We start from the raw sequence: 26,505 nt of genomic DNA on the forward strand, positions 1-26,505 counted from the left end.
TCACAGTTTTGTGCATCTCAGTGACCAGTAGGTCTTCGTCTTTTAAGATTGCTGGTTTCTTAGGAAATTATTGTTTAAAAAAACTTAAACTGCCACACAATGTTCACACTGGGAATATGAGCTATTAAAACTACATGAATGCAAATGCAAAGTGTTTTGGCTAGTAGATACAAGATAGCTAGCACATACATGTCTGTAATTCTACATGGTTTCACTGTACATTACATACGATAGAGGTTTAATTGAAATCTAAATATTGTAAACTAAAATATTGCGTATTTAATGGCATATTGTTGCCATTGAATAGCTAGCTGTTTACCGTGCATTACAGAGCAATTGTGGCAGGTTTTATTTTCCTGGATCAAAGGTAATGTTTTAGGGATGAGAAGGTAGGATCAACCCTAGGTGAAAATTTGAGATGCAAAAATATAGATCTACTCATATTGCATGTACTCTACCGGTCAAAAGTTTTTGAACAGGAAGATTTTTAATGTTTTTTAAAGAAGTCTCTTTTGCTTACCAAGCCTGCATTTATTTGATCCAAAATACAGGAAAAACAGGAACATTTTGAAATACTTTTACTATTTCAAATAACTACTTTCTATTTGAATATATTTTAAAATGTAATTTATTCCTGTGATCAAAAATGTCACATGATCCTTCAGAAATCATTCTAATATGCTGATTTGCTGTTCAAGAAACATTTTATTATTATTTTCAATATTTAAAACAACTGAGTAAATTTTTTTCAGGATTCCTTGATGAATAGAAAGATCCAAAGATCAGCGTTTATCTGAAATAAAAAGCTTTTGTAACATTATACACTATACTGTTCAAAAGAGTCAGTATCATTTTTTATAGAAATGATAGAAATGAATACTTTTATTTAGCAAGGATGCTTTAAATTAATCAAAAGTGATGATAAAGACATTTATAATGTTACAAAAGATTTCTATTTCAGATAAATACTGTTCTTCTGAACTTTCTATTCATCAAAGAAACCTGAAAAAAAATTCTACTCAGCTGTTTTCAACATAATAAGCAGCAAATCAGAATATTAGAGTGATTTCTGAAGGATCATGTGACGGGAGAATGATGCTAAAAAATCAGCTTTGAAATCACAAGAATAAATTACATTTTAAAATATATTAAATTAGAAAACTTATTTTAAATAGTAAAAATATTTCACAATTTTATTGTTTTTGCTGTACTTCAGATCAAATAAATGCAGACTTGGTGAGCAGAAGAGACTTCTTTAAACATTAAAAATCTTACTGTTCAAAAACTTTTGACAGATAGTGTAATTCTGTTTTTTGTTCTGTTCTTGTTTGTTTGTGATACTTTCTTTGAAACACCGTGAGCGTAAGGGTATATAACAGTTCATTAGCTTTCATTTTCCCCATTGCAAAATGTAGAAATATTTTTAAAAGAATAGTTCATCCAAAAATAATAATTCTCTCATGTTATTATGAACTTGTATCAGCTTCTTTTGTGGAACAAAAACTGAATATCGTTGGTGCTCTTTTTCATATAATGAATCTGAATGAGAACTTTGGCTGTAAACTCCAAAATGACAAAAAAGCACCAAAAGTTTAACAAAAGTAATCCAGGTGACTTGTGGGTTGTGGGCAGTCTTCTCAAATCATACAACAGACCAGATTTCATAATCGGTACATTTTAACATATTTAATAGTTATTAAATGGACACTCCACCCCAAAAAAAATCCTGATCTCATTTTCTTTGACTCCAAGCATTTCTTCTGCAGAAGAAAACAATTTGAAGAACGTTGGGAACCAAACAGTGTTGCCAAGTCCTGCAGTTTTTCTGTGGAACTGAACTAATTTAACACTAATGCCGCAGGTTGTTTTTCATGTCTGCGGGTTGAAGTGATCCTAATAACCTGCTATTTAGTTCCTGTAATGCGAATTTTACCAGGGGAACCCTGCCAAAAAACTTGTTTTTTACCCCCCAGAACACGATTGTTAACAGGGCACCCCCCTCAAAACACAACTTATCCTTCGCAAAAACCCTCCCTCCTTAGTTACTGTTGCTGTGTCCAACAAACAATGCCGTTCTCAAAAATACATCGTGGAGCAAAGAGGAAACTGACAACATGCCGACAAACAAGACAGAGCAGATTATGTCTGGTATGAAACAAAGTGTCAGCTTTAAAATGTTTGATTTTTTAAGAAATTCAAACAATAAATACAGTTTCGTGGCTCTTTAATGTGTTTTGACAGATCACTGTGTTGCCTTATTAGATCAATCGACACATGAACCGATCGTCTTTTTTTCTTTACTTAAAGCATGACAAAAACATGAATGAACATCAGAACGTATTTTATTAACATTTTCAAGTTTAAGTCCACCAAAATTAATCTACTCTCCTGTCTGATTTGTTTGTCGGACAGAATGGCGGATTTAGCGTTATGATTGGTTAGATCGACTGTCAATCAAGGTGTTTGCAAAGGGTCAATTGGGCTAGTTTTAGACTAGTTTTGGGTAGCAATTTTGGATGGGTTTTGGTGTGAAAACCTGGCAACCCTGAAACCAAACAACATTGAATTCCACTGACTTTCATTGTATGACAAAAACAGTTCTTCAAAATATCTTCTTTTGTGATCCACAGAAGAAAGAAAGACAGTTTCTGAAATTAAATGAGGTGAATAAAATATGACAGAATTTTCATTTTGGAGAGGAATATCCTTTTAAATAATGAATTATTTTTGTTATTTATTAACAGCTGTCTTAGCTCTCCTTGGCATGTTCATGGGAGATGCAGCAATGTCATATTCCTGAACAAATTGTTTTTCTTCTTTCATCTTTTCAAATTAAACCAGTCTGGATGATTCATTCAGAAATTGAACTAGAATTGATTTGATTCTCGAGTGACTCAATGAACCAGTTCACAGACCAAAGGAACTGAATAATGACTTTTGGGAATTCTGGTCTGTTCCTCACAGTATGCTAAAAAAAATGGTTTGAGAAATCTACGGACTACTTTTATGATACTTTCATGGTGCTTTTTTATCATTATGGAGCTTGACAGGCCCAGTCCTCATTCAATTAAATTCTAATGAAATTTCATTTTAGCAAAAAAAAGAAATGGGTTTGGAACAGTAAATTATGACAGAATGTTCATTTTGTCTGAACTATCTCTTTAAATGGTTAGTTAAACTCAAAAATGAAAATTCTGTCATTAATTACTCACCCTCATGTCTTTCCAAACCCGCAAGACCTTCATTCATCTTCGTAACTCAAATTAAGATATTTTTGATGAAATCCGAGAGCTTTCTGACTCTGCATAGACTGCAACACAACACATTCAAAGCCCAGAAAGGTAGTAAAGACATTAAAATAGTCCATGTGACATCAGTGGTTCAACCACAATTTCATCAAAAATATCTTAACTTGTGTTCTGAAGATGAACAAAGGTCTTATGGGTTTGGAAACACATGAGGGTGAGTAATTAATAACAGGCTAAACTATCCCTTTATTAGTGCTGCACGATTTGGATTTTAGGCATCTCATAGTGTTAGACTTTGATTTCTTCTTCTTCATCAGCATAGCTGTATGGTCCTCTCCTATGAGAGTTGTTGGTGTTTGTATTCCTGAGTCCTCCACTCCCGTAATGACGTGCCAGCACATCAGCAGCCCTCTGGAAACTCTCCGGCTCCATGCCGTGATCCTCAATGGAGTAAGAGCGCATCCGATCCCCCAACGTGGATTTTTTAGGTGACTCACCATTTACAAAGTCTGAATGCTTCCACTCTCCTCCATACAAGCGCGTCCTACCGTCATCGTCTTCTCTCAGGAGAGAGTCCACCAAGGACGTGGTTGCGTCCGAGTCCACCTCAGAGTTATCATCGGTCGACTGTGCTTTTTCAATGATGGGATCGGCCTTTTCACACACAGGGCTGTCAATCATGGCAAAGACTTCAGACATAAGGGAAGGGCCCAGATCAAGAGTGAAAGAGTTCATGGAGTCAGAAGGACTGATGGAGTCTGAACATGGGAAGGACGGGATATCCGTGAGCGAGCCTCTGTGGATTTCAGGCGGACGGGCTGAGGGAGAACTGCCCTGGGCTGGACGCTCAGTGCGAGACAGTCTCGGCAAGGTCACAAAGCCAGACTCCAAACCTGCAAAACAAAGGAGAACAAAAATGTTCACGCTTTTGTTTGACCAACAGAGGGCAGTGAGAACCAACACACTGCATTTAGCACTTCCTGACCACAGCTGTGCAAAGAGCAGCAAAAATTTCTCCCATATGCTTGGATGCCCTTAAAGGGAAGGTTTACCCAAAAATTTACATTTTGTCATTATTTACTCATCCTAATGTCTCTGTGTTTGGACCCCATTGGCTTTCATTATATGGACAACTGTGTTGCACAGAAAAAAGTATGTCCTACAGTTTAGAATAACACAAAGAAAATGATTAAATGATGACAAAATGTTCATTTTAAGGTTTGTGATTCTAACCATATAGAGCTCAGTGCACACTTGGCACAGAAAGGGCAGCGATTACAAATTACAGGAAAACTGTGGATACCGAAACTCTTCACATGATTGAAAACAGGGCTCTGAAACGGGATGTGCGCTCAGCGCTAAAACATCTCATTCATAGCTCCCGGTCAGAACAACATTATAGCCTTTAAAGTCTGATAGTCATTCAGTCAGCTGAATTAAACACTTAGTATGCTTACTAGAACTCTCCACTGATAATTAATCTAATCAGACTGTTTGGGTTTGCGTTTGGTGTATGTTTTCTTTTTTTTTTTTTTTTTGAGCATGCGGGGGTTTATTTTTAAACAGGCTTTTCTGTAGTGCAGCCAGTGAGGCATGTTTGAGGTATTTGAATGGGTGAGGCAGACGCTGATCACTGAACTGTAATGTCTGGGTCTAAGGAGTCTGGGATTGCCACAGGTGTTTTAGATGGTTTATCAAACAATTTCTGTTTGATCTGACTCACGTTTCCCTGAAGGAGACAAAACTAGTAAACAAACATATTTAATTCAGACAAAACATAGAGCAGACACAGTGGCTATGTAGCACTACTGCTCAAAAGTTTGAAAGAAGTCTTGTATGCTTAACAGTATTGCATTTATTTGACCAAAAATACACTAAAACAGTATGTATATTTCTATAAAATATTATATTTTAAATATTTGGTGCTCAAGTAAAATTTCCTTATTTATTGCCAATACTAAAACAGTTACTGATTAATATTTATACTGGTTTACTGATATAATTAGGGCTGCAAACGACTAGTAGTCATTCATTTTAAGCATTGGTTGACTATTATTATTAATAAACCATGTAAATCCTGATATTGAGGCTTTAATTGCCTACATAGCCTGATAAGTGCTCAAGCGCACACAAAAAAGCTTGCCATAGCGCACTGGCAGAAGTAATGATTATGAATGTGTCAGGAGAAAAACAGCGAGACTGCATTAATGTTTTAATAACTTATTGATAAATGAGCACTTTTTTGTTTTCATCTTAAGAGATGAAGTCAGCGACTCGTCATCTCTGCAGTAGTGATCGATGCGCTTGTATGCACGTTTCATATTCACATAACATGAGAATATTGGTTTTCTGATTTGAATTGGTTCATTTAAAAGTAAAAATTTCACTCTCTATAGATTTTTCATGTCTGTAAGGCAAGTATACACAGAGTTTCAAAGTGATGCGCTCAAGTTCACAGAGACAACGGAAAGCGCATCCTGTTTTCTTTAATTATTTTACAAAAGCGCAACGTTTCGTTGTTATTCTGAGTGCAAACAAATAAACGTAGAGTCTTTACAGATTCAGACTTTTGTCTGTATGACCAAAAATGACGGAGTATTTTAAGAGCTATTGACCACAATGGCCGCCTCCATCTGTCATGCAGTAAGCGCGCTACTATTCAGCTTCCACACTACGCACAGACACTTCAATGTAAAGTTGCTACAACATACATCTTTCAGATGCAAAGCCATATTTGAGGTTGATGAATGATCGAGCGTTTGGATGTCCTGTCCGATGTACTACATTACCACATAGACCAGCCTTTAACGATCTGTCCGTTAAACAGCATGACTTCGCCACTTCCTGTGGATTTTTTTCCCTGCGACTAAGTGACTAATAAAATTTTGGTCGACCAAGCCTCTTCTTGTCAACTATTAGGGGGCAGCCCTACTTATAATGGTTAATTTTTTGTGGACTCTGCTATGAATACTTTTTTGGGGATTATTTAGTAAATAGAGTATCTTTTGTAACATCATAAGTGTCTTTACAGTCACTTTTAATCAATTTAATGTGTCCTTGCTGAATAATTTCTTGGTTAACCCTGTTCTTGTTTATTCTACAACAGAATTGGCTTACAAAAAACACACATTCACAACTTTATTGACATTAAATCCATGTAGTGTCTACAGAACTGAACTGAATTAGTTGTTGCAGTGACGCAAATATCCTATCAGACGCTGTTCTTTCGTCTGAGATGTGGAAACGTTCATGATTTCTCCAAGTTTTATAAGGATTTCATTCATTTTCATGACCTTTCGAAGCCTAGATATGTCACATTTAAAATTCTTTGATTGTCAGAAACTTGACTGAATTATCTTCCATCAGCTCTGCAGTTTTAATCACTTTTGGAGTGACTTCTGTACACACAGAACACCCAGAAATTCTGGCCTTCGCTTCTACATTTTAATCTGAATCTGACACTAACGGACTCACCATACAGGTATGTGGAGCTCTCTGGTGTTTTGGGTGGACTGGGGAAAAGCACTTTCACAGGACAGCCGTTGGGTGAGTCCACGTCCAGCCGGGGAAGGGAAATGGCATTCTTTATGATTGGAGAAATGGGTGGAGGTGGGGGTGAAAGGTCCTTGGAGCCGCCGCGGGGCCTGTCGGGGGTCTTGCGGACATGGCGAAGAGTGCGGGAGAAGAATCCCTCATTCTTCTCTGAAGTGGAGGAGGAGTCTCCATCCGCGTTATTTCCTGCTCCACCATGGTTGCTGAGGAACGAGGTGTCCCCAAACACATCCCCTCCACGGCCCACGTGCATGGTGTGGCGGAAGTCGCCCAATGGGGGGCTGATCATGTCCGGGGTGAGGTCACCTTTAAATCGACGCTTTCCTGAGGAGTGGGAAACCAGGCCCTTTAGGCTAGCGAACTTTCCCAAGTTCATGGCTTCTCCAGGTACAAACTGTTTCCAGAATCCAAAAAAAAAAAATCCACAAAAAATGGCGAGAACACCGTAAGAAAGCAAATTATACACGTATCACCGTTCAAGCTTCAAAATAGCTCTGCAGAATAACAACCGCAGTTAAATGGAAAGTTCTTCGCACAGTTTCTCAAAAGGCAGACGCATTCAGCTATGTCCCGTTTTGGCCATCGGTCTTTGTTCATATCCAGAAAGATTCTGTGAAGATAAATGTGAGCTGAAAATATGCATGACTCCAATTCCTGAAAACCTCTGCTGCGTATGTGGTCAGAGATTCTGGGCTTCACAGTTGTTCTGGGTTTGTGCTTCTGAAAAAAAAATCAGTTCAGAAATAAATTCAACTCGGGCTGCAGATATCTTTGTGGTTTAGGACTGAAACCATGTGCTCCTTCTTTAGTAAAGTCCAGAGAGTCTGCTGCTGCACGGTCTGGAAGATGCAAATATTAACAAAATATCTGTAAACAATTCAGTTCCTAAAAAAAAACTGATGCAATATGTATGTGACATGTACACTACCAGTCAAAAGTTACTCAACAGTAAGATTTTTAAAATAAGTCTTTTCTGCTCACCAAGCCTACATTTATTTGATCCAAAGTACAGCACAAGCAGTAATATTTTGACATATTTTTACTATTGTTACTGTTTTCTATTTGAATATATTTTTAAAATGTAATTTATTCCTGTGATCAAAGCCAAATTTTCAGCATCATTACTCCAGTCTTCAATGTCACATGATTCTTCAGAAATCATTCTAATATGCTAATTTGCTGCTCTAATTTTTTTGTTTTTATCATTACTATTATTATCACTATTTAAAACAGTTGAGTACATTTATTTCAGTATTCGTTGATAAACAGAAAAATCTAAAGATCAGAATTTATCTATAAGAAAAAGCTTTTGTAATATTATACACTATACCATTCAACACTATACCCTATACTGGAGTCAGTATAATTTTTTATTTTTAGGGGGAAAGAAATTCTAGAAATGAATAATTTTATTTAGCAAGGGCACTTTAAACTGATCAACAGTGGTGATAAAGACATTTATAATGTTATAAAAGATAAATGCTGTTCTTCTGAACTCTCTATTCATCAAAGAAACCTGAAAAAATCCCTCAGCTGTTTTTAACATAATAATAATAAATGTAATCAGAATATTAGAATGATTTCCGAAGGACCATGTCACTGGTACTATGATGCTAAAATTCTCCTTAGAATTACAAATTCTAGAAATCACAGGAAAAAAAAAAGAAATCACAGGAGTAAATTACACTTTAAAATGTACTAAAATAGAAAACTTAAATAGTAAAAAATATTTCAAACTTTTCCTGTTCTTGCCATACTTCAGATCAAATAAATGCAGGCTTGGTGAGCAGAAGAGACTTTTGACTGGTAGTGTATATTTAAAATTGACTAATACGTTTTTAATAAGTCTTCTGTTTAATTATTGAGTGTAGTGCCCTTTAAATGCCTAAATGCAGCTTTGACTCCTCAGTCATTCACTTGCACTGGACAGTATTTCGGTCGTTCACTTAAAGGGTATCCTGTTACCAAAGTATGTGCATTTACCAAAGAATTTTTCCACTCTCAGATTGTAAACGCAAAAAGACGCTAAGGCTACATTTCACAATGACAAGAAGTAAAAATGTAGCCCTATTTTCTATTAAAATAGTTTTCTCTCATTTTCCACATGAAAAACATTCAATGAATAGATAAAAACTTTTGGTATATTATTAATAACTAACAGTTAAGCTAATAAAAATGACTTTATTATTAATTAAGATGTAAGGACCACCAACATTTAGTCTGACTTCATTAGTAGTTTATTTGATCTTCTGTAGCATTGGATCAGCTCAGACTTTAAATTTGTGCTTGACTGTAGTTAAAGTCCTGAGAATTATTTTAAAAGGAGCAAAGTCTCATGTCTTATTCCATCAAACCACAACAAGCTTTGCTTTGGCTGTTGCACATTTCATGCTAAATTACCGGTAAACACTCACCATGTGTGATAAGCACAAGTCATTTAGCCAAACCCTCTACCTGATTAGTGTCAGGTCATAAATCATGTACATTCAGCTGTTTGGACCTAGGAGAAACCCTACAATTTTATTTCAAATATAACGTTGAAAATTTCAGAAGCCACATACCTTAATCAGATTTGCGTAATTAATGTGAACGCGTGCTTTCCCAATCCAAGTTCATTCAGTGACCTTTGACCTGCACCCTGCTGATGTGTAAGGCGGCAGGGAGGCTTGTTGCTTTATCCCTGCATGTATGCTCTTCTCATGCTCCTCCACTCCCACCGGCCTCTGCTCCTGATCCTTTGTTTTTAAAGATACTCAAATCCAGCAGCCCACTCGCCAGGAATCCTCCGGGGGAGATAAAGGGTCTTTAAAAGGCAATAAATTAAATGTAATAATCTGGGCAATAGTATGGCTTGACGGAGGCTCCTTAAGGATTGGTCATGTCCAGGATAAGCCCCTAATCCTGCTTCCCTTCCTTCACCCCGACTCCCCCTCTGCTGGCTTATTCCACTCAGGCGTCCCAGTTTGAAGGGGTTCTTGTAACATCAACAAACGTCCTGTATGAGAGAGTAAAACAGGTGGATATGTAAGTCTAAGAACACTAGTGAAAATGTTTCTAATTTGATACATATCTGCAATACAAATGATATTCTCAGCATAACAATTTGAGTTCAAATTTGAAGTAAAAAAATTATATGAATTGGTCAAATGGAATCACGTGTCCATAATGAGATCTATGATCTAAAACGTATTTTGGGCCTATGTTTTATAAGTGTTTTTTTCCCAACATCTTCTGAGAAATGGAAAAAGTTGGTGGCAAATGTTGTGTAATGTGCTAAACATACCATAACCGACTAACACACTGACATTCAGCAGGGCTGCTGCTGCCTTCTGACATGACAAACGGCAATAAACCAAAACACACTGTCTCATTATTCGGACGTTTTTAGTGGATGCAAACAATGCAATTATGTCTGTGCATTGTTTGAGAAACGGAGATGCGCACATCAACCCGAAAACCGCAGACTAATAGATCCCGTGTGTGTGAAAGCATTCCTAGGGGAAACATCTCTGTCTATTACAGACATCCAGTACAGTACCCACATCCCAGATTGGAAACATGTTTGGGGTTTTTCTCTTCTTTCCCTCTGTGGGACTGTCGGCCTTCCTTCATGTGGGCATAAAGTTGATCTTAACAGCACTTCCATCCACTGCAGATTCATACGACGTCATTAAAATAAGTGATCAGACTGAACGTTTGTTCTTTTAAACTGAAAAATGGCTCAAAAGGTGTTTCTTAACACATTTCACTCATTCCACCGAAACTAGATCAGCTAGACTGTATAACTTAGCTAACTAGGTGAACAAACATTCAAGATAAGGCCTCATTTTTCCTTTTCACCCAATGACCTACAGTTTTTTTTTTTCTCTCATCTCATGTGGTCATCTCAAAAAGGGGCTGCCAAGGCGTAAATCATGATTACAAATATACTCATTTCATCATCTGAACATATCCTATTTTTACTCAAAGCACTCAGCATGACCGTCTGGCAGAGTGAGTCCATTATGGAAAATACCACCAATGCAAACACAATCTCAATGGTTTTTGCGTGAAAATATACAGCAACTGGCTGTCTGCTTTACTCATGTCTTTATTCCCTTTATTATCTAATTTACACTTTATCTTTGATCAGAAATCTACTGAACAATTACCTAATTTAAACTAGGCACAGCAGCAAAATGAATACTAGTTAACAAACCTCTAATACTCTGTATTGCGAAGTAAATTTTCATTTTTAATTACAAAGGAAACTGGCAAATCAGAGTAACTGAAAATATAGGACAAGGACAGATCAATGTTGCTAAAACAGTTTTCACTAGTCTATTGATCCAGTCATTTGTGAACTTTGGATTTCACTGCTTCATAGAAATGTCATCATAGTTATAGTTATATTTTTTAAAGGTAAACCTAACACATAAAAAGTATAGTTGCAAACAAAAGTGCATGTTTCCTGATCAGACACAAAACTAACTCTTAAATAAAGTTCATTAACTAGTGTTTAAACATTGAATTCTAACATCTAATTAAATTATTTTATCCTAAATAATGAAATAAATCAAAATCCGCCGTTCATAACGGGCATGAACTGTAAGTATGAAGTGGAGCGCGCATACTAATTTTACAGCAGCACAGATTAGGTTTCCTCCGTCATGCACACAATAACACACGACTAGTCTTGTCTTTATGCCACAGGGTAGCCTACTTGCTGACTAAATTAACATGTGCTGTTAATAGTACGCACTAAACAAAACGCGAATTTAGCATACTTAATATGGTGTGGTCTTAAATAAGTCGACACGATTTAAAATGCTGAGGCAAAAATAATCTGTCGTTAATGGGACAATTGAGTAAACCAGTACAGCTCACCTCGTGGGTTGATGAATACAAGTTTATCATGCCCCAAAAAGTGATGAATGAGATTTATCTCCACATATAAGATTCCGTAGCCCACCATAAAACTTTTCTCTTATGTACGGTCTTCTGTTTGAGAAGCAACGGTCAGTTCGAAGCTCCGTGTCAGTCTCTCGCTGCTGGAAGCGCGTTTGGTCTGGGGAGAATCGGGGGCGGGCATTTCGAACACTACTTGGACAAGTTCCATGTTCCCAGTGTGTTCGGTGCCACGACTGTATGCCTCTCGAGTAGTTTTCAGTTTTTGGATATTTAAACTTGCTTAATGTGTGTAAAGTCTGACACAACATATCTGACGTTTAAAACTGCTTATTTAGGCCTATTTATGTATTAATTGAAAATGAATAGCACTTCCCTGGTGAAAAAACAGCATATGCTGGTTAGGTATGTTTTGATGCTGGTTTAAGCTGGCCCTTAGCTGGTTTATGCTGGTCCTTTGCTGGTTTATGCTGGTCATGTTGCTGGTCAAGGACCAGCATAAACCAGCTAAGGACCAGCTTAAACCAGCTAAGAACCAGCATAAACCAGCAAAGGACCAGCTGAAACCAGCACCAAGACATACCCAACCAGCATCCCAGCATCAAAACATACCTACCAGCATATGCTGTTTTTTTCACCAGGGTTTGGTTAATGCCATTATAGTGATGCACACTTAAATATTAACTCCAAGTCTTCTAGAAAAAGCTTTTTAGTCTAAAGATTATGTCTATATGTATATATGTCTAAAGATTTCAACAGGGAGGCTTGACTTGTAAGTTTTTGCCAAGCCTTACTAATTTGAACCAGAATTTACAGATGATAAACTAAGAGAACTCTTGTGAACGCGCATTGAAGACTGACACGGAAGAGAAGAAATTTTGTATTCTTGTTAACTATTTTAATGATGTCTTTTACCTTTCTGGGCCTTGAAAGTGGTAGTTGTGTTGCTGTCTATCTAGGGTCAGAAAGCTCTTGGATTTGTGTTCCAAAGATGAACAGCCCTAGTGAAAAAACCATCATATGCTGGTAGGCATGTTTTGATGCTGGGATGCTGGTTAGGTATGTTTTGGTGCTGGTTTAACCTCGTCCTTTGCTGGTTTATGCTGGTCATGTTGCTGGTCAAGGACCAGCATAAACCAGCTAAGAACCAGCATAAACCAGCAAAACCAGGGACCAGCTTAAACCAGCATCAAGACATACCTACCAGCATATGCTGTTTTTTTCACCAGGGATTGGTTAATGCCATTATAGTGATGCACACTTAAATATTAACTCCAAGTCTTCTAGAAAAAGCTTTTTAGTCTACATGATATGTGACCCTGGACCACAAAACTAGTCATAAGCGTCAATTTTTTAAAACTGAGATTTGTACATCATCTGAAAGACGAATAAGCTTTCCACTGATGTATGATTTGTTAGGATAGGGCATATTTGGCCGAGATATTTGAAAATCTGGAATCTGAGGGTGCAAAAAAATCTAAATATTAGGAAAATCGCCTTTAAAGTTGTTCAAATGACACTCTTAGCAATGCATATTGCTAATCAAAAGTTAAGTTTTGATATATTTAAGGTAGGAAATTTACAAAATATCTTCATGGAACAAGATCTTTTATTTAATGTATTGTTGGCTATTGCTACAAATATACTCGTGCTACTTACGACTGGTTTTGTGGTCCAGGGTTACAAATGGGTTACACCCTCATGGGTGCAGCCATGTTAAAATCACATGACCAGCTCTGTCATGTGTCTATAATATTGTTTTTTAAACATATAATGCCTTATAGTCATAATAATAAATTCATTTAATAATAAAAACATTAAATAGTAATGAAAACAAATTTAAAGGTTAAAGGGCTAGTTCACCCAAAAATGTCATTAAATACTCACCCTCATGTCATTCCAAACCCGTAAGACCGATATTTTTGCTGAAATCCGAGATCTTTCTGACCCTGTACAGACAGCAATGCTACTACCACGTTCAAGAGCAAGAAAGGTAGTAAAGACATTGTTAAAATAGTCCATGTGACATCAGTGGTTCAACCATTATGTTATAAAGCTACGAGAATACAAAAACGACTTTATTCAACTATTTCTATTTTTTGGCAAGCGGCGGCATTCTGACGTGGAACCCAGATGCACTGTGCCTTGTTTACAAGCAGAGGAAGACATACACTGTATAAAACAGTCTATGTATATATGACTGAAGATTTTGACAGAGAGGCTTGACTTGTAAGTTTTTGCCAAGCCTTACTAATTTGAACCAGAATTTACAGATGATAAACTAAGAGAACTCTTGTGAACGCGCATTGAAGACTGACACGGAAGAGAAGAAATTTTGTATTCTTGTTAACTATTTTAATGACGTCTTTTACCTTTCTGGGCCTTGAAAATGGTAGTTGCGTTGCTGTCTATGCAGGGTCAGAAAGCTCTCGGATTTGTGTTCCAAAGATGAACAACCCTAGTGAAAAAACCATCATATGCTGGTAGGCATGTTTTGATGCTGGGATGCTGGTTAGGTATGTTTTGGTGCTGGTTTAACCTGGTCCTTAGCTGGTTTATGCTGGTCCTTTGCTGGTTGATGCTGGTCTTTGACCAGCAACATGACCAGCATAAACCAGCAAAGGACCAGCTTAAACCAGCATCAAATCATACCTACCAGCATATGCTGTTTTTTTCACCAGGGAAAGGTTTTACAGGTTTGGAACAACATGAGGGTGAGTAATTAATGACAGAATTTTTATTTTTGGGTGAGCTGTCCCTTTAATAGTTCAGCTCAGCAAAAAGATTCCATTTTAACTATCATGTTTTGATGAAAACATTTGCTCTGCTCAGGAACTGTAATTATGAAGTCTTCAGTTTTCAAATTTACATAATGCATCCCTGTTTGAGGATGTTTGCTTTCAGCAGGGATTGCATAAACTGCAAAAGAGGCCTTTGATCAAAGTCTAGATGGCTTTAGTTTTGGTGTCACCATTGGGTCAAAATAATTCATAACCCAGAGCAGTGTTGTTGATGTAAGCAGATCAGTAGATCAATGAAAGTCCTACAGTTCGTATCCAAGAGCTATGTATGAGCATCAGTGGGAAATTGATTGGGATTCAGAACAGGCCTCTCATGTATTGAGAGGGAAAATAGCCCGGAATAGCACACTGATCCATTCAAAACCGCTGCTGTTGTTAGAAATGAGAGATGGATTGTTAAAAAAAAGAAAAAAAGCCATTTGGGAAGCTTCTAAAGTCATCATGGATTATAAAACAGCCACTTCAGAGATAATAACTGCATTGTTTGCTTTTAATATCAACAGCTACAAGACGTTTGACAGTGTGTTTTTGTCTATGTCTGTTGGTCTGATCTTTTCTGTCATATATCTTTTCATCTTCATTCTCTGTTTTTCTCTGTCCTCCTTTATTGTCCCATCGGCTGCTCTATCTTGTTCTTCCTAGAGTAAACAATCCCCTCTGCTCAAGCATGCCAGCTATTTGCTGCGAATAACATGTAGCTTTTGGATACTTTTCAGATGTTGGTCCCAAAAGGGAGGCAGGGATATAATTTTAGTCTTTCTCTCCCCTTTCTGACTTCACAACAGTCTATCTTTCCTTTTTTTGTCCACCCAAGTCTGTCTTTCAATCTGTTTCCCCCAATTCATCCTCTTCCTTTCACACAAGTCCCGTGCCTAGTACTTTGTTATTATTATTATTTCATACGCACATATTATTTTAATTCAAAGACAATAATAAAACGATAACCTAAAACCCAAATAACTTAATTTTTTAAAATTAAACATTAAATAACTAATAACTAATAAAATGACAATAACACTTTACAATAAGGTTCTATTTGTTAAGTTTACTACTTGAAGTGAAAATGTAAATACTTCTAAAGCATTTATTAATGAAAATATTTAATGTAAATTTCAGTATTTAATAATACATGATTAAAATGAAATGTTGTACACTACCAGTCAAAAGTTTCTGAACAGTGAGTTTTTTAATGTTTTTTAAAGAAGACTTTTCTGCTCACCAAGCCGGCATTTATTTGATCCAGAATACAGCAAAAGTAGTAAAACTTTTTAAATATTTTTACAATTTAAAATAACTGCTTTCTATATGAATATATTTTAAAATGTAATTTATTCCTGTGATCAAAGCTACATTTTTAGCATCATTACTCCAGTCTTCAGTGTCACACGTTCCTTCAGAAATCATTCTAATATGTTGATTTGCTGTTCAAGAAACATTTATTATTAGTAGTAGTATTAGTATTATTATAATTAGCAATATTTAAAACAGCTGAGTACATTGTTTCAGGATTCTTTGATTAATAAAATGTTTATTTGTTTTGTTTTTTTTTGGGGGGGAGGAAGAAATTATAGAAATGAATACATTTATTTAGCAAGGATGCTTTAAATTAATCAAAAGTGATGACAAAGACATTTATAATTTTACAAAAGATTTCTATTTCAGATAAATGCTGTTCTTCTAAACTTTCTGTTCATCAAAGAAACCTGAAAAAAAGCTTTTGAGCAGCAAATCAGAATATTAGTATGATTTCTGAAGGATCATGTGACTGGAGAAATGATGTTAAAAATGCAGCTTTGAAATCACAGGAATAAATTACATTTTAAAATATGTTCAAATAAAAAACAGTTAATTTAAATAGTAAAAAAAAATCTAAATTTTACAATTTTGCTGTACTTTGCATCAAAACATTAAAACATTTGGACAAAAGCATTACAAATCTTACTGTTCAAAAACTTTTGACTAGTAGTGTATCTGTTAATATTATTGAACGGACCTAAGTTTATGAAGTATTAATAAACAGATGTATTTTTATTAACCTTAAAGATTAATAAATACTGTAAAAATATGTATTGCTCATTGTTAGTTAATGTTAGTTGAAGCATTGTAAAGTGTAGAAATTACAAAACAATCCTTATCGCACCAAAACTGTCCCATGTCTTAAAGTTTTTTTGTCTGTACAAGTTTACATTTATTAATCAGTAAGGTCTTTCCTTAAAAAAATCAAATGAAACAAATAGCTGTAAATAGCTCTGTCTACCATGTCCATGTTCTTTGTCTTCCTGCGTTCTTTCTGCAGTCTCCCATGATTATGAAACTGCTGGTGTTCAGGCCCGTTAACTGTGATTCCTGTTTTGAGATCAGTGCCAAAAAGGGAACGGATCCAGCGGAGAATTCTTAGCTTATCATGGCAATGTTTACGGAGCTCAGATTTGAGCGATGTCCTGGGGCTGGCTTTCCTCTATGCTACCCCGTAATGAACTCTGGGTTAACAAATAGCGAGTGTTGAAGTTTGTAATATCACGTTTCGCTTCAAAAGCATCAAACAGTCCACAATGGCATTTAAACAAATGACGAGTTATTTTCACACATGATCTGATGATGACAAATGCCTCTGAGAAAACAGTGTGATTCTTTCTTTCCCACACTTGATGCTTATTCTTGATAGTGAGGTGATTATTAAGAAATGTAAGATAAGCTTGCAATTGAGTGTAGTGTACACAGCGTTGCAGGTCTAATGTTATCAGAGTTTCCGCCCTCCTGTGCTTTGAGTTATTTTCTGCTTTGGGCTTTTTTGTTTATTTCCTTTTTGACTTTAGACATGTTGTGCACTCAAAACTCACTTCAGCCTCATCCTGTTCTTGAGCTGTTCTCCTTTAGAAGTGTGTCTTCTTGCATCCCTTCCTCTTACAATATTCACTGTGTTTAGTCTAGGCCATCATCTCTTTGTAGAGATACTGATCATCCTATTTTCCATGATGAGAGCCTGATGAGAGACTAATTACCCCAGTCCACAGTGAAACTCCAGGGCATGTCTTTATGGGAATAGTTTACCTCCAAATTACAATTTGCTGAAAATTTACTTGCCCTGAGGTCATCCAAGACGAGTTTGTTTCTTCATTGGAGAAATTTAGCATTACATCACTTACTCACCAATGGATCCAATGCAGTGAATGGGTGCCGTCAGAATGGAAGTCAAAACCGATGATAAACCGATCACCATCAGTGTTGGGGAAAGTTACTTTTAAAAGTAACGTGTTACTTAGTTACTTTTTATGAAAAGTAATGCATTACGTTACTTTTGCGTTACTTTTTAAATCTAGGCAGGGCTTGCTGCTTTGATTTTAAAGGGGTCATCGGATGCTAAGTTCATTTTTTCATGTTGTTTGAACATTAATGTGTGTTGGCAGTGTATGTACAAATCTACCCTATAATGATAAAAATCATGCAGTGGTTTTTAATTAATCTGTAAAAATAATATCCCCTTTTTCAAATCGAGCCGTTCTCGGCCGCTCCCACAATAGTTGATTGACATGAGCTCTTACCTCAGACCAACTGTCACAGTCCAGTAACTTTCCTTGTTTCGATGCCGAAGCAGGGATGTAAGTTAGACAAGAATATCTCTGATTGAGCAATTGAGGTGTTGTGTTGCTAAATGTAATAATGAACATAGTGGTCGTCATTTACTCCCGACATCTGAGCCGCTGAAGATGCAGTAGATTACATTTGTTTGTGAATGGAATGCACCTCCCGATCTACATATATCCGTCTATGTTCGCACAAATAATTCATGATCCAGCTTCACTTACAGCAGAAGTGTGTATAAGCGTTTTTTTATGAATCTTTGCGATCGCCTTTCCTAATAAGGTGGTAGTTAGGAAGTTTAGCGGCTAAATGCGGCTGAAGTAAACAAGATCGTCATTCCACAGAGAGAAGAGAGGGACGGGGTGAGCAGAGCTCATTTGCATTTAAAGGAACAACCCCTTAGAATGGGATGATTTTTGCAGAGCTCATTTTGACAAGGTAAAAAGGGTGTTGTTTTACAAAACCATTGAGAATTTTTAATCCAAGTATATTAAAGACTTCTCATTAAGACCCTAAAGAATCATATCAACTTGTGGAAAATGGGCATCCGATGACCCATTTAATATAAAACAATTCTAATGTAAAAGCCCTTTTACACCAAAAGTGAAATGAATTCACCCCTGGCTGAAAAAAAGTGCATTTATGCAAGAGGTCACTCCTCAGGTATAAAAAAATGAAGCACAAGTGTTAGTTTATCTAAAGTAATTTTTGCTTATTAGTATGGTTGAATTGCATCATCAAAGGTCAAAGACACTGGTTAATTAAATCTGATTAAATACGTAAAGGATATTTGTTTTATTTAACATATTTACATATTGCAGGGTTACGTCATATTCTGAGTTTGCATTGTTTGAGTTTTGTTTTTATTCATTTTGAGCAATACCTAATCTGTTTTTTGAGTGAGATGATAACACATGTTCACATTTAGTCTAGAATACAATAATATCATGTTTACTCACAATTTCCCAACAGGAGACTTGTCAATCAATAAATGGGGAAAAAAGTAACTCAGATATTTTCTTAGAAGTGCAAAAAGTAATGCGTTACTTTACTAGTTACTTAAAAAAAGTAGTATTATTACGTAACTTGCGTTACTTGTAATGCATTACCCCCAACACTGATTACAATAACCCACAACATGAAATCTGCATGTTTGCAAGATGCATCTTTAATGCATTTTAACTTAAAACGTCTAGCCAAAATGTGTTTATAATCCATAATAATGCTTCCTCCAGTTAAAAAAGTCCATCCTCTTTCACATGAGTCACACTGTGTGTCATTGTAATGTTTTTATCAGCTGTTTGGACTCCCATTCCGACGGCACCCATTCACTGCAGAGGATCCATTGGTGAGCAATTGATCTCCAAATCTGTTCTAATGAAGAAACAAACTAAACTACATCTTGGATGGCCTGAGGGTGAGTACATTTTGGGAGAACTATTCCTTTAAGTAGACACGTTTGTGTTATCATATGGATCTTTCGCCCTGTGTTTTGTCCATGTGACTGTGTTTCTTGCTTACAGCAAAATACCATTAGGCCATTAGATGTCAATAATGTTATCTTGCTGGATCAGTGTGACGGGGCTTTGGTTAAGTCCTACATGTAAATATGCATTTGAAAGACAAGACAGACAGGGATATCACTAGAAAGCAGATGTTTCAGGTTTCAAGAAGCAGGTGGATAATGCAGTGTAAGGGATAAGGATCAAGAGTACTTTAAAGTAGTGGGGGTAGAGGAAGGGAGAAGGCGGCTGGGGAAATTTTTCCCGGTCAAAAAGGATGTCTCCTCAGGAAATTACTTTCACATAGGTTATAAAGCCTGCCAAGGATTTAAACTCTGTCAGCATTTCATTTTTTTAAATGCTTGAACTATTTAATCCACATAGTAAACTTATAAAAACAGAAAACCAAGAATGTGACTTTAGATTAGCTACTCCTGTTTGGGTGTGAAATAAAATTCCTTAAGTCTCACAAAGCAACACAGTCATGCTCTTTTTCCACTCTGTGCTGTCAGGCATATGACAGGCATGTTTGTAATTCTCTGAGGTAGTGTACAATTCAAGTCTTTTAAGGACAAGTCCAATTCAAATATCATATTCTTTTTTGGTAATATTTTCTATACTCCTAGAAAAAAATGTATAAAAGTTTTCACTGCTGAGGTAACCTTTTAAGAAGTACTAATATGTACCTTTAAGGGTAAATAAGGTACAAAGATGTACCCCTTTAAAGGGTTTCCACCCCAGTGACAGCTTTTGTACCTTTTTTTCACAATTAAGAGATAAAAAGTTAAACTTATGACAAACTAAGTTTTAATTATGAGATTAAAAAAAAAAAAAACATTGGCAAATTTTGACAGAAAATGCATTAATAATGAGAGGAATAAATAAATTAATTAATTAATTTTAAAAAACATGAAATCTGACCTGACCATTACTGTGGAAGCCCATTTATATATGAAAGAAAAAAAAATAGCATGCTTTAGTAAATCACAATTATGTCATAAATTCCAGAATTATAAGATACTAAGTCATAATTATGAGATTAAAAGTCGTAATTGTGACATAATTACAATGATGCTTTATGTAATAAAAATCATAACTATGTCATAAAAATTGAACAATCAAAATTGAGATAATAAAAATTTGTGAAAAAAAAATCTTTTTCTTGTAATTATGAGTTTTTATTTAATTATTTTGTCTTCTTCCTTGAGTTAATTTTTTTTTATCTCAAAATTAAAATTTAGTATGTCATAAGTTTAACTATTTTATCTCTTAATTGTGACTTAGTATTTCACAGTTTGGACTTTTCCTCTCATTATCATTACATTCTCTGTTAAAACTGGCCAATTTTTTTATTTTATCTCATAATTAAAACAGATTGTCCTAAGTTTGACTTTTGATCTCTTAATTGTAACTTAGTATCTCATAGTTTGGACTTTTCTCTCATAATTATTAGCTTTTCTGTCAAGATTTGCCAATTTTCTTTATTTTATCTCATAATTAAAACTTAGTTTGTCATAAGTTTGACTTTTGATCTCTTAATTGTAACTTACTATCTCATAGATTGGACTTTTCTCTCATCATTATTACCTTTTTTTGTCAAAATTTGCCTTTTTTAAAAATTTTATCATCATTATTACCTTTTTTTGTCAAAATTTGCCTTTTTTAAAAATTTTATCTCATAATTAAAACATAGTTTGTCATAAGTTTGACTTTTGATCTCTTAATTATAACTTAGTATCTCACAGTTTGGACTTTTCTCTCATAATTATTACCTTTTCTGTCAAGAGTTGCCAATTTTTTTTTATTTTATCTCATAATTAAAACTTAGTTTGTCATAAGTTTGACTTTTGATCTCTTAATTGTAACTTACTATCTCATAGATTGGACTTTTCTCTCATCATTATTACCTTTTTTTGTCAAAATTTGCCTTTTTTAAAAATTTTATCTCATAATTAAAACATAGTTTGTCATAAGTTTGACTTTTGATCTCTTAATTATAACTTAGTATCTCACAGTTTGGACTTTTCTCTCATAATTATAACCTTTTCTGTCAAGATTTGCCAATTTTTTTATTTTATCTCATAATTAAAACTTAGTATGTCATAAGTTTGACTTTTGATCTCTTAATTGTAACTAAGTATCTCACAATTTGGACTTTTCTCTCATAATTATTACCTTTTCTGTCAAAATTTGCCATTTTTCATTTTATCTCATTATTAAAACTTAGTATGTCGTAAGTTTGACTTTTGATCTCTTAATTGTAACTTCGTATCTCACGGTTTGTACTTTTCTCTCATAATTATTACCCTTTTTTTTGTCAAAATTTGCCAAGTATGTGTTTTCTTGTTATGTGACGGAAGCACTTGAACGCATGATTAAAAATCAGATTTTAATCAGATTTTAAATCACAGGAAGGTTTGTTTTGATTGATCTCTTGATCTCTAAGTAATCAAGCAGCTGAGAATGTGTTCAGTGTCTTTTTGCCATTTTGGCACTTGAAATGTAGGACTTTGGATTCCATGCAGTGAATTATTAACTCGCCGAATGTTGCTCAACTATCAGAGAATTCCATCTGTCTTGTTTTAATGGTCCGTTTCCTGATCTACACCTTCCTTTCCATTTCTGAAGTATACACTATGTGGGATACTCTGTATGTATGCATGGATATAAAGTGACTGACAATAACAATGGAGGGGTTCAGAAACTGTCAATTACACAAGCATCTGCCATTACATGTCATGCTCACAAACTCAAACATATTTTTCCTCATATTTCTTCATCCAATTTTTTTCCCTAAAAGCAAATATTTGTCTAATTGTTGCGCCAAGGCACAGACGCAGAGCGCAGTGGTCAGATCTCCTATTTAAAGTCCATTAGTAGCTGGAAAGGAGCATTGACTCGGGTTATGAAAGCCAGATGTTGCCGTCTGAAAAGGAAAGCGCTTTTTCTTGTCTGTGTGCGTGTGGGTCAGATGGAGGATGGGGTGTTTAATGTGTGGTTCGGGGGCTGTTAGAGACTTTTTAGCATTTAAAATTAACCCAGAAACTAAAAACATAGCATCTTCATGACCTTATAGACTATGAACACATAATTAGGATAAACACATCCATATTTTTTTTTTAGTGAGTACATGAGAAGCCAGTCATATTCCTGACTCCACCTGCTTCCCCCCACTTTCCTGAGGAGCTTGACGCTAATTAACTTCCTGTTGGGAACATGCCCTTTCTTGGCACACGGCTCCTTGGAATGGCGGGTGCGATGAAACTGGGGTGGAGGTGTAGCCCAAAGAATTTGTTTGGACTATGTCCTTGCTTCCGTGAATTCTGCCCTGTCAGGAAGTGTGACTCGGCCCAGACAATAGGCAATTGTGAGGCTGGACCTGAGCTTGCAGGAAACTCAAAACACACACACACATATGCCCACAGAGTCAAAATCAACTTTTGTGACTTAAAACAGTCCCTTGAAGTCAAACTAGCCAATCCAAAACTATTCTTTGTCTCTTTCATCATTCTGCAAGCACTATTAACAGCCTTGGCTGTATGAGATATGAAAAGACTGATGAGGATCTCATGGAAAATGTCATCTCGTTCCCTAATCCCGTATCTATCTGCTTGGTGTGATAACACTTTGGAGGACAACTTACATAACGGTGTGTGTGTTTACTTAGTTTAGCCTGTTTTTAGACTATGTCCAAGGACAAACACACAGGTCAAGAGAGTGTGTGTGTGTGTCCAGAGCTGTGAGGAATGTTCTAGTCTGACCTCTGACCCCTCTGTGTGTTTGTGTGTCCACGCCTTGCTTGTCTCCACTCATGCACACACACGCTTAAAAAGATCTGAAATTTTTCCCTTTGGCCTTTGACAAAGACTAGACACATAGTCAAAGAAAAACACCTGAAAGTGTACGCTTCCTAAAACAAACAAATGAGCCATTGTATCCTCACGTATCTGTCATTCTTTCACAGTTAGCATCGTGTGATTATTGCCAATAAATGTTTGTGTCTGTCTGAGCAAACTTGGGGTTTCTAGTCTGTTTCTCTTGGATCCTATTGCCTGTGGATTTGATGTCTGTGCGCATATCTCAGTGTAATTACTCTTGTGGTGTGGTAGGGGTGGGATCTTAATGGTAGAGTGTGTCAAGGAGGGCATAAAGCATGGCACTCTAAGTCATTTGTGTTTTTATACAGTAGCTGCATTTTAAAGGGAAAGCTAGTATGGTGGATAAATGAACGTGAGGTTTTTTATGAGAATTGCGGTGCTGCCACACTAATTTAAACATGCGATTTCTTTCTCACCTGTTTACCTTTACAGACTTAACTGACTGTTTTTGTAACTCCTGTGTTTTTAACATAAACTTGTGTGTACTTGGCAGTTTAAGCGCAATAAGACATGAAAGCGAAGTACTTGCATTTAGTACTCACGTGCCGTGTGACAGCCGCTTTCTGTGCGCGTGCTTCAGATGTGTGCACTTAGAAAAATGTGTATCAGAAGTTGTAACTATGGTTTGAAATGCATGATTTCAGTGCAATAGGCATGATAATCAAACCAAACAGATGTTTTTAGCAATTTGAGGTAGGAGCTGTAAAGGCACAGTCTTTTACTAGAAAAGAGGGCGGGGAACAACAGCTCATTTGCATTTAAAGGGGTCATCGGATGCCCATTTTGCACAAGTTGATATGATTCTTTAGGGTCTTCATGGAAAGTCTATAATATACTTTGGTTAAAAATTCTCAATGGCTGTGTAAAACAACACTTTTACCTTGCCAAAATAAGCTCTGCAAAAATCATCTCATTCTGGTCAAAGGCTGCTTTAAATGCAAATGAGCTCTGCTCGCCCCGCCCCTCTCTTCTCTCTGTGGAGAGGCGAGTCTGTTTACTTTAGCCGCATTTAGCCGAGTTTACTTAATTAAAAGGGTCATCGGATGCACTCACTTTTACATGTTGATGAAAATCTTGGATGACAAGTGGGTAAGCAAATTATTTGTAAATTGTTGTTCTGGAAGTGGAGTTCTCCTTTAACGTTACTTTCATTTTTGAAGGAATTGCGCCAATCCCCCAATCTGCCTAAACGCGTCTATGTATACGTGAATCATTTGTGATGCAGCTTCATCTAAAGCAGAAGTGCGTATGAGGGTTTTTTTCCTAATAAAGTGTTAGTCAGCAAGTTTCAAGGCTAAACGCAGCTAAAGTACCAAAAAAACGGCTTGTCAGCCCACAGAAGAGAGGGGCGGGGTGAGCAAAGCTCATTAGCATTTAAAGGCAAATGCAATAAAATGGCTCACTCTGAAAAGGGCTGGTTTTGACAAGGTAAAAAGGGTGTTTTTTACACTACCACTGAGAAATGTTAACTAAAGTATGTTATAGACTTCTCATTAAGACCATAACAAAACATGTCAACTTGGAAAATGGTCATCCGATGAACCTTGAGACATGCTTGAAAACAGTGTGTTCCTACTTTCACTCAAAATAGGCATTTTCAAAATGATATAATAAATGATTTGTGGGGTATTTTGAGCTGAAAACTTCACAGCCACATTCTGGGGACACCTGAGACCTTTATTACATATTGTAAAAAGCAGCATAAAAATATTTTGATTCATTAAAAAGAATCAAATAAGAATCACCATTAAGAATAATGGAATTACAAAAAAAGTTTAAAATAATTTGATTATATTTAAAACATGTTTCTTTACTTAAAATGCCAGAACACAAGAAATCAAACCAAACTATTCTTTTTATGAAAAAACTTGCAGAATCACAAAATAAACTCTTTAATGAATTTGATATATCCAAAAAAAAAAAATTAAAAATTAAAAAGTTGTTAATAAAAAAAATTGAAAAAGAGGCATAATGTCAAATTACAGCAGAAATGTCTTAAACAACAGCTAGGATGTTTGAGTCTGAAAGTGCAAAAAGTTGAGAGTCACTGGTCTAGGAACAACACTTAAACAATTATGATAAATAATTGAGCGCTTAAAAAAACTTGTCAGATGTACAACTATTTAAAAATCTGGAATCTGAGGGTGCAAAAAACCTAAATATTGAGAAAATCGCCTTTAAAGTTGTCCAAATGAGGTTCTTAACAATGCATATTACTAATCAAAAATTAAGTTTTGATATGTTTACGGTGGGAAATGTACTTAATTAATTAATTTTACTTTTTTGATTGATCGATTTAGAGTAAAAAAGTGACCTGAACATGTTTTCATGCATTTCAAATCTATCGCCTCATTAGCACAGCAACCAAATATCCATCTGCATCCTTCAGCCAAAATTCAGTGAAGTAAATATTCATTGGCAGGAGAAGACTATCTGGTTGTTATGTGGTTACCGGAGCAACAGGACTCTTGGAGGACCAAGCTGGAGCCTGTGGCCGCTGGGCTGCTGTGTGAGAAGGTCTGTCGCTCAGTGGCTCTATGCCCAGCCACCACTCTGGAAAATTCTTTGGTAAGGGTCAGCAGCGGAGATGCAGTCAAAGCCATATACAGCCATTTTACTAACTGCACCATTAAATGGTTACCTCATTAAATGTGTTTGCTGAAGAATACTAGTCAAAAAAGGATGCAAATTCATGTGGTTAAGCATTCTGAATAAATCTTACATTTGTCTTTTCTTGCTGACAAACATAACACAAAATCTAAATTAGAGGAATTGCATTCGGTTTGTGATTTGTGAGAAACGCAGTAAAAAAAAGTCTGTGTGGTCCATCGATTTTCCTCATCTGGCACTGCGTCATCTGGCTCTGTTGATGTGAGGCTTTGCTAAGCCTGATGTTACATGCGCTTAGCAAAACATTGGCATTTGGAGATCTTAAGGACACTCAGCAACTGTGCTGTTCATTTCACACAGCCAACGAAAACTGCCACAGGCCCCCAAAGGGTTTTCAAATATTTTTTTAACCCAAAAAGGTTTGTTCTGACAGATCCCAACAAAT

At 36.0% G+C, this 26,505-nt stretch overlaps 1 protein-coding gene across 2 annotated transcripts; it reads right to left on the reverse strand.

Annotated features, from left to right (window-relative positions):
- Positions 1–2,428: 2,428 nt before the first annotated feature.
- On the reverse strand, positions 2,429–11,838 carry cdc42ep1a (CDC42 effector protein (Rho GTPase binding) 1a). 2 transcript variants are annotated; one of them, XM_051123918.1, is made up of 4 exons: positions 11,667–11,838; positions 9,362–9,795; positions 6,723–7,520; positions 2,429–4,141 (listed from the first exon to the last, which is right to left on the reverse strand). In XM_051123918.1, the coding sequence occupies exons 3-4, from the start codon at positions 7,174–7,176 to the stop codon at positions 3,537–3,539; spliced, it is 1,059 nt and encodes a 352-aa protein (XP_050979875.1). In that variant the 5' UTR covers positions 7,177–7,520; positions 9,362–9,795; positions 11,667–11,838; the 3' UTR covers positions 2,429–3,536. The 2 variants fall into 2 exon arrangements, with proteins under 2 accessions (XP_050979875.1, XP_050979872.1); XM_051123915.1 differs by having other exon boundaries at positions 6,723–7,639.
- Between the last annotated feature and the right edge of the window lie 14,667 nt (positions 11,839–26,505).

This window comes from Labeo rohita, chromosome 12, assembly GCF_022985175.1.
Source record: "Labeo rohita strain BAU-BD-2019 chromosome 12, IGBB_LRoh.1.0, whole genome shotgun sequence".
In the NCBI taxonomy this organism is placed as follows: Eukaryota; Metazoa; Chordata; class Actinopteri; order Cypriniformes; family Cyprinidae; genus Labeo; species Labeo rohita.

What these genes read in the sequence shown, in the direction of transcription:
- cdc42ep1a (XM_051123918.1), bottom strand. Translation starts at nt 7,176, where the DNA reads ATGAACTTGGGAAAGTTCGCTAGCCTAAAGGGCCTGGTTTCCCACTCC. An exon ending in GAGCTCCACATACCTGTATG is followed by an intron (nt 4,142 to 6,722) that starts GTGAGTCCGTTA and finishes TTTGTTTTGCAG; the next exon opens with GTTTGGAGTCTGGCTTTGTG.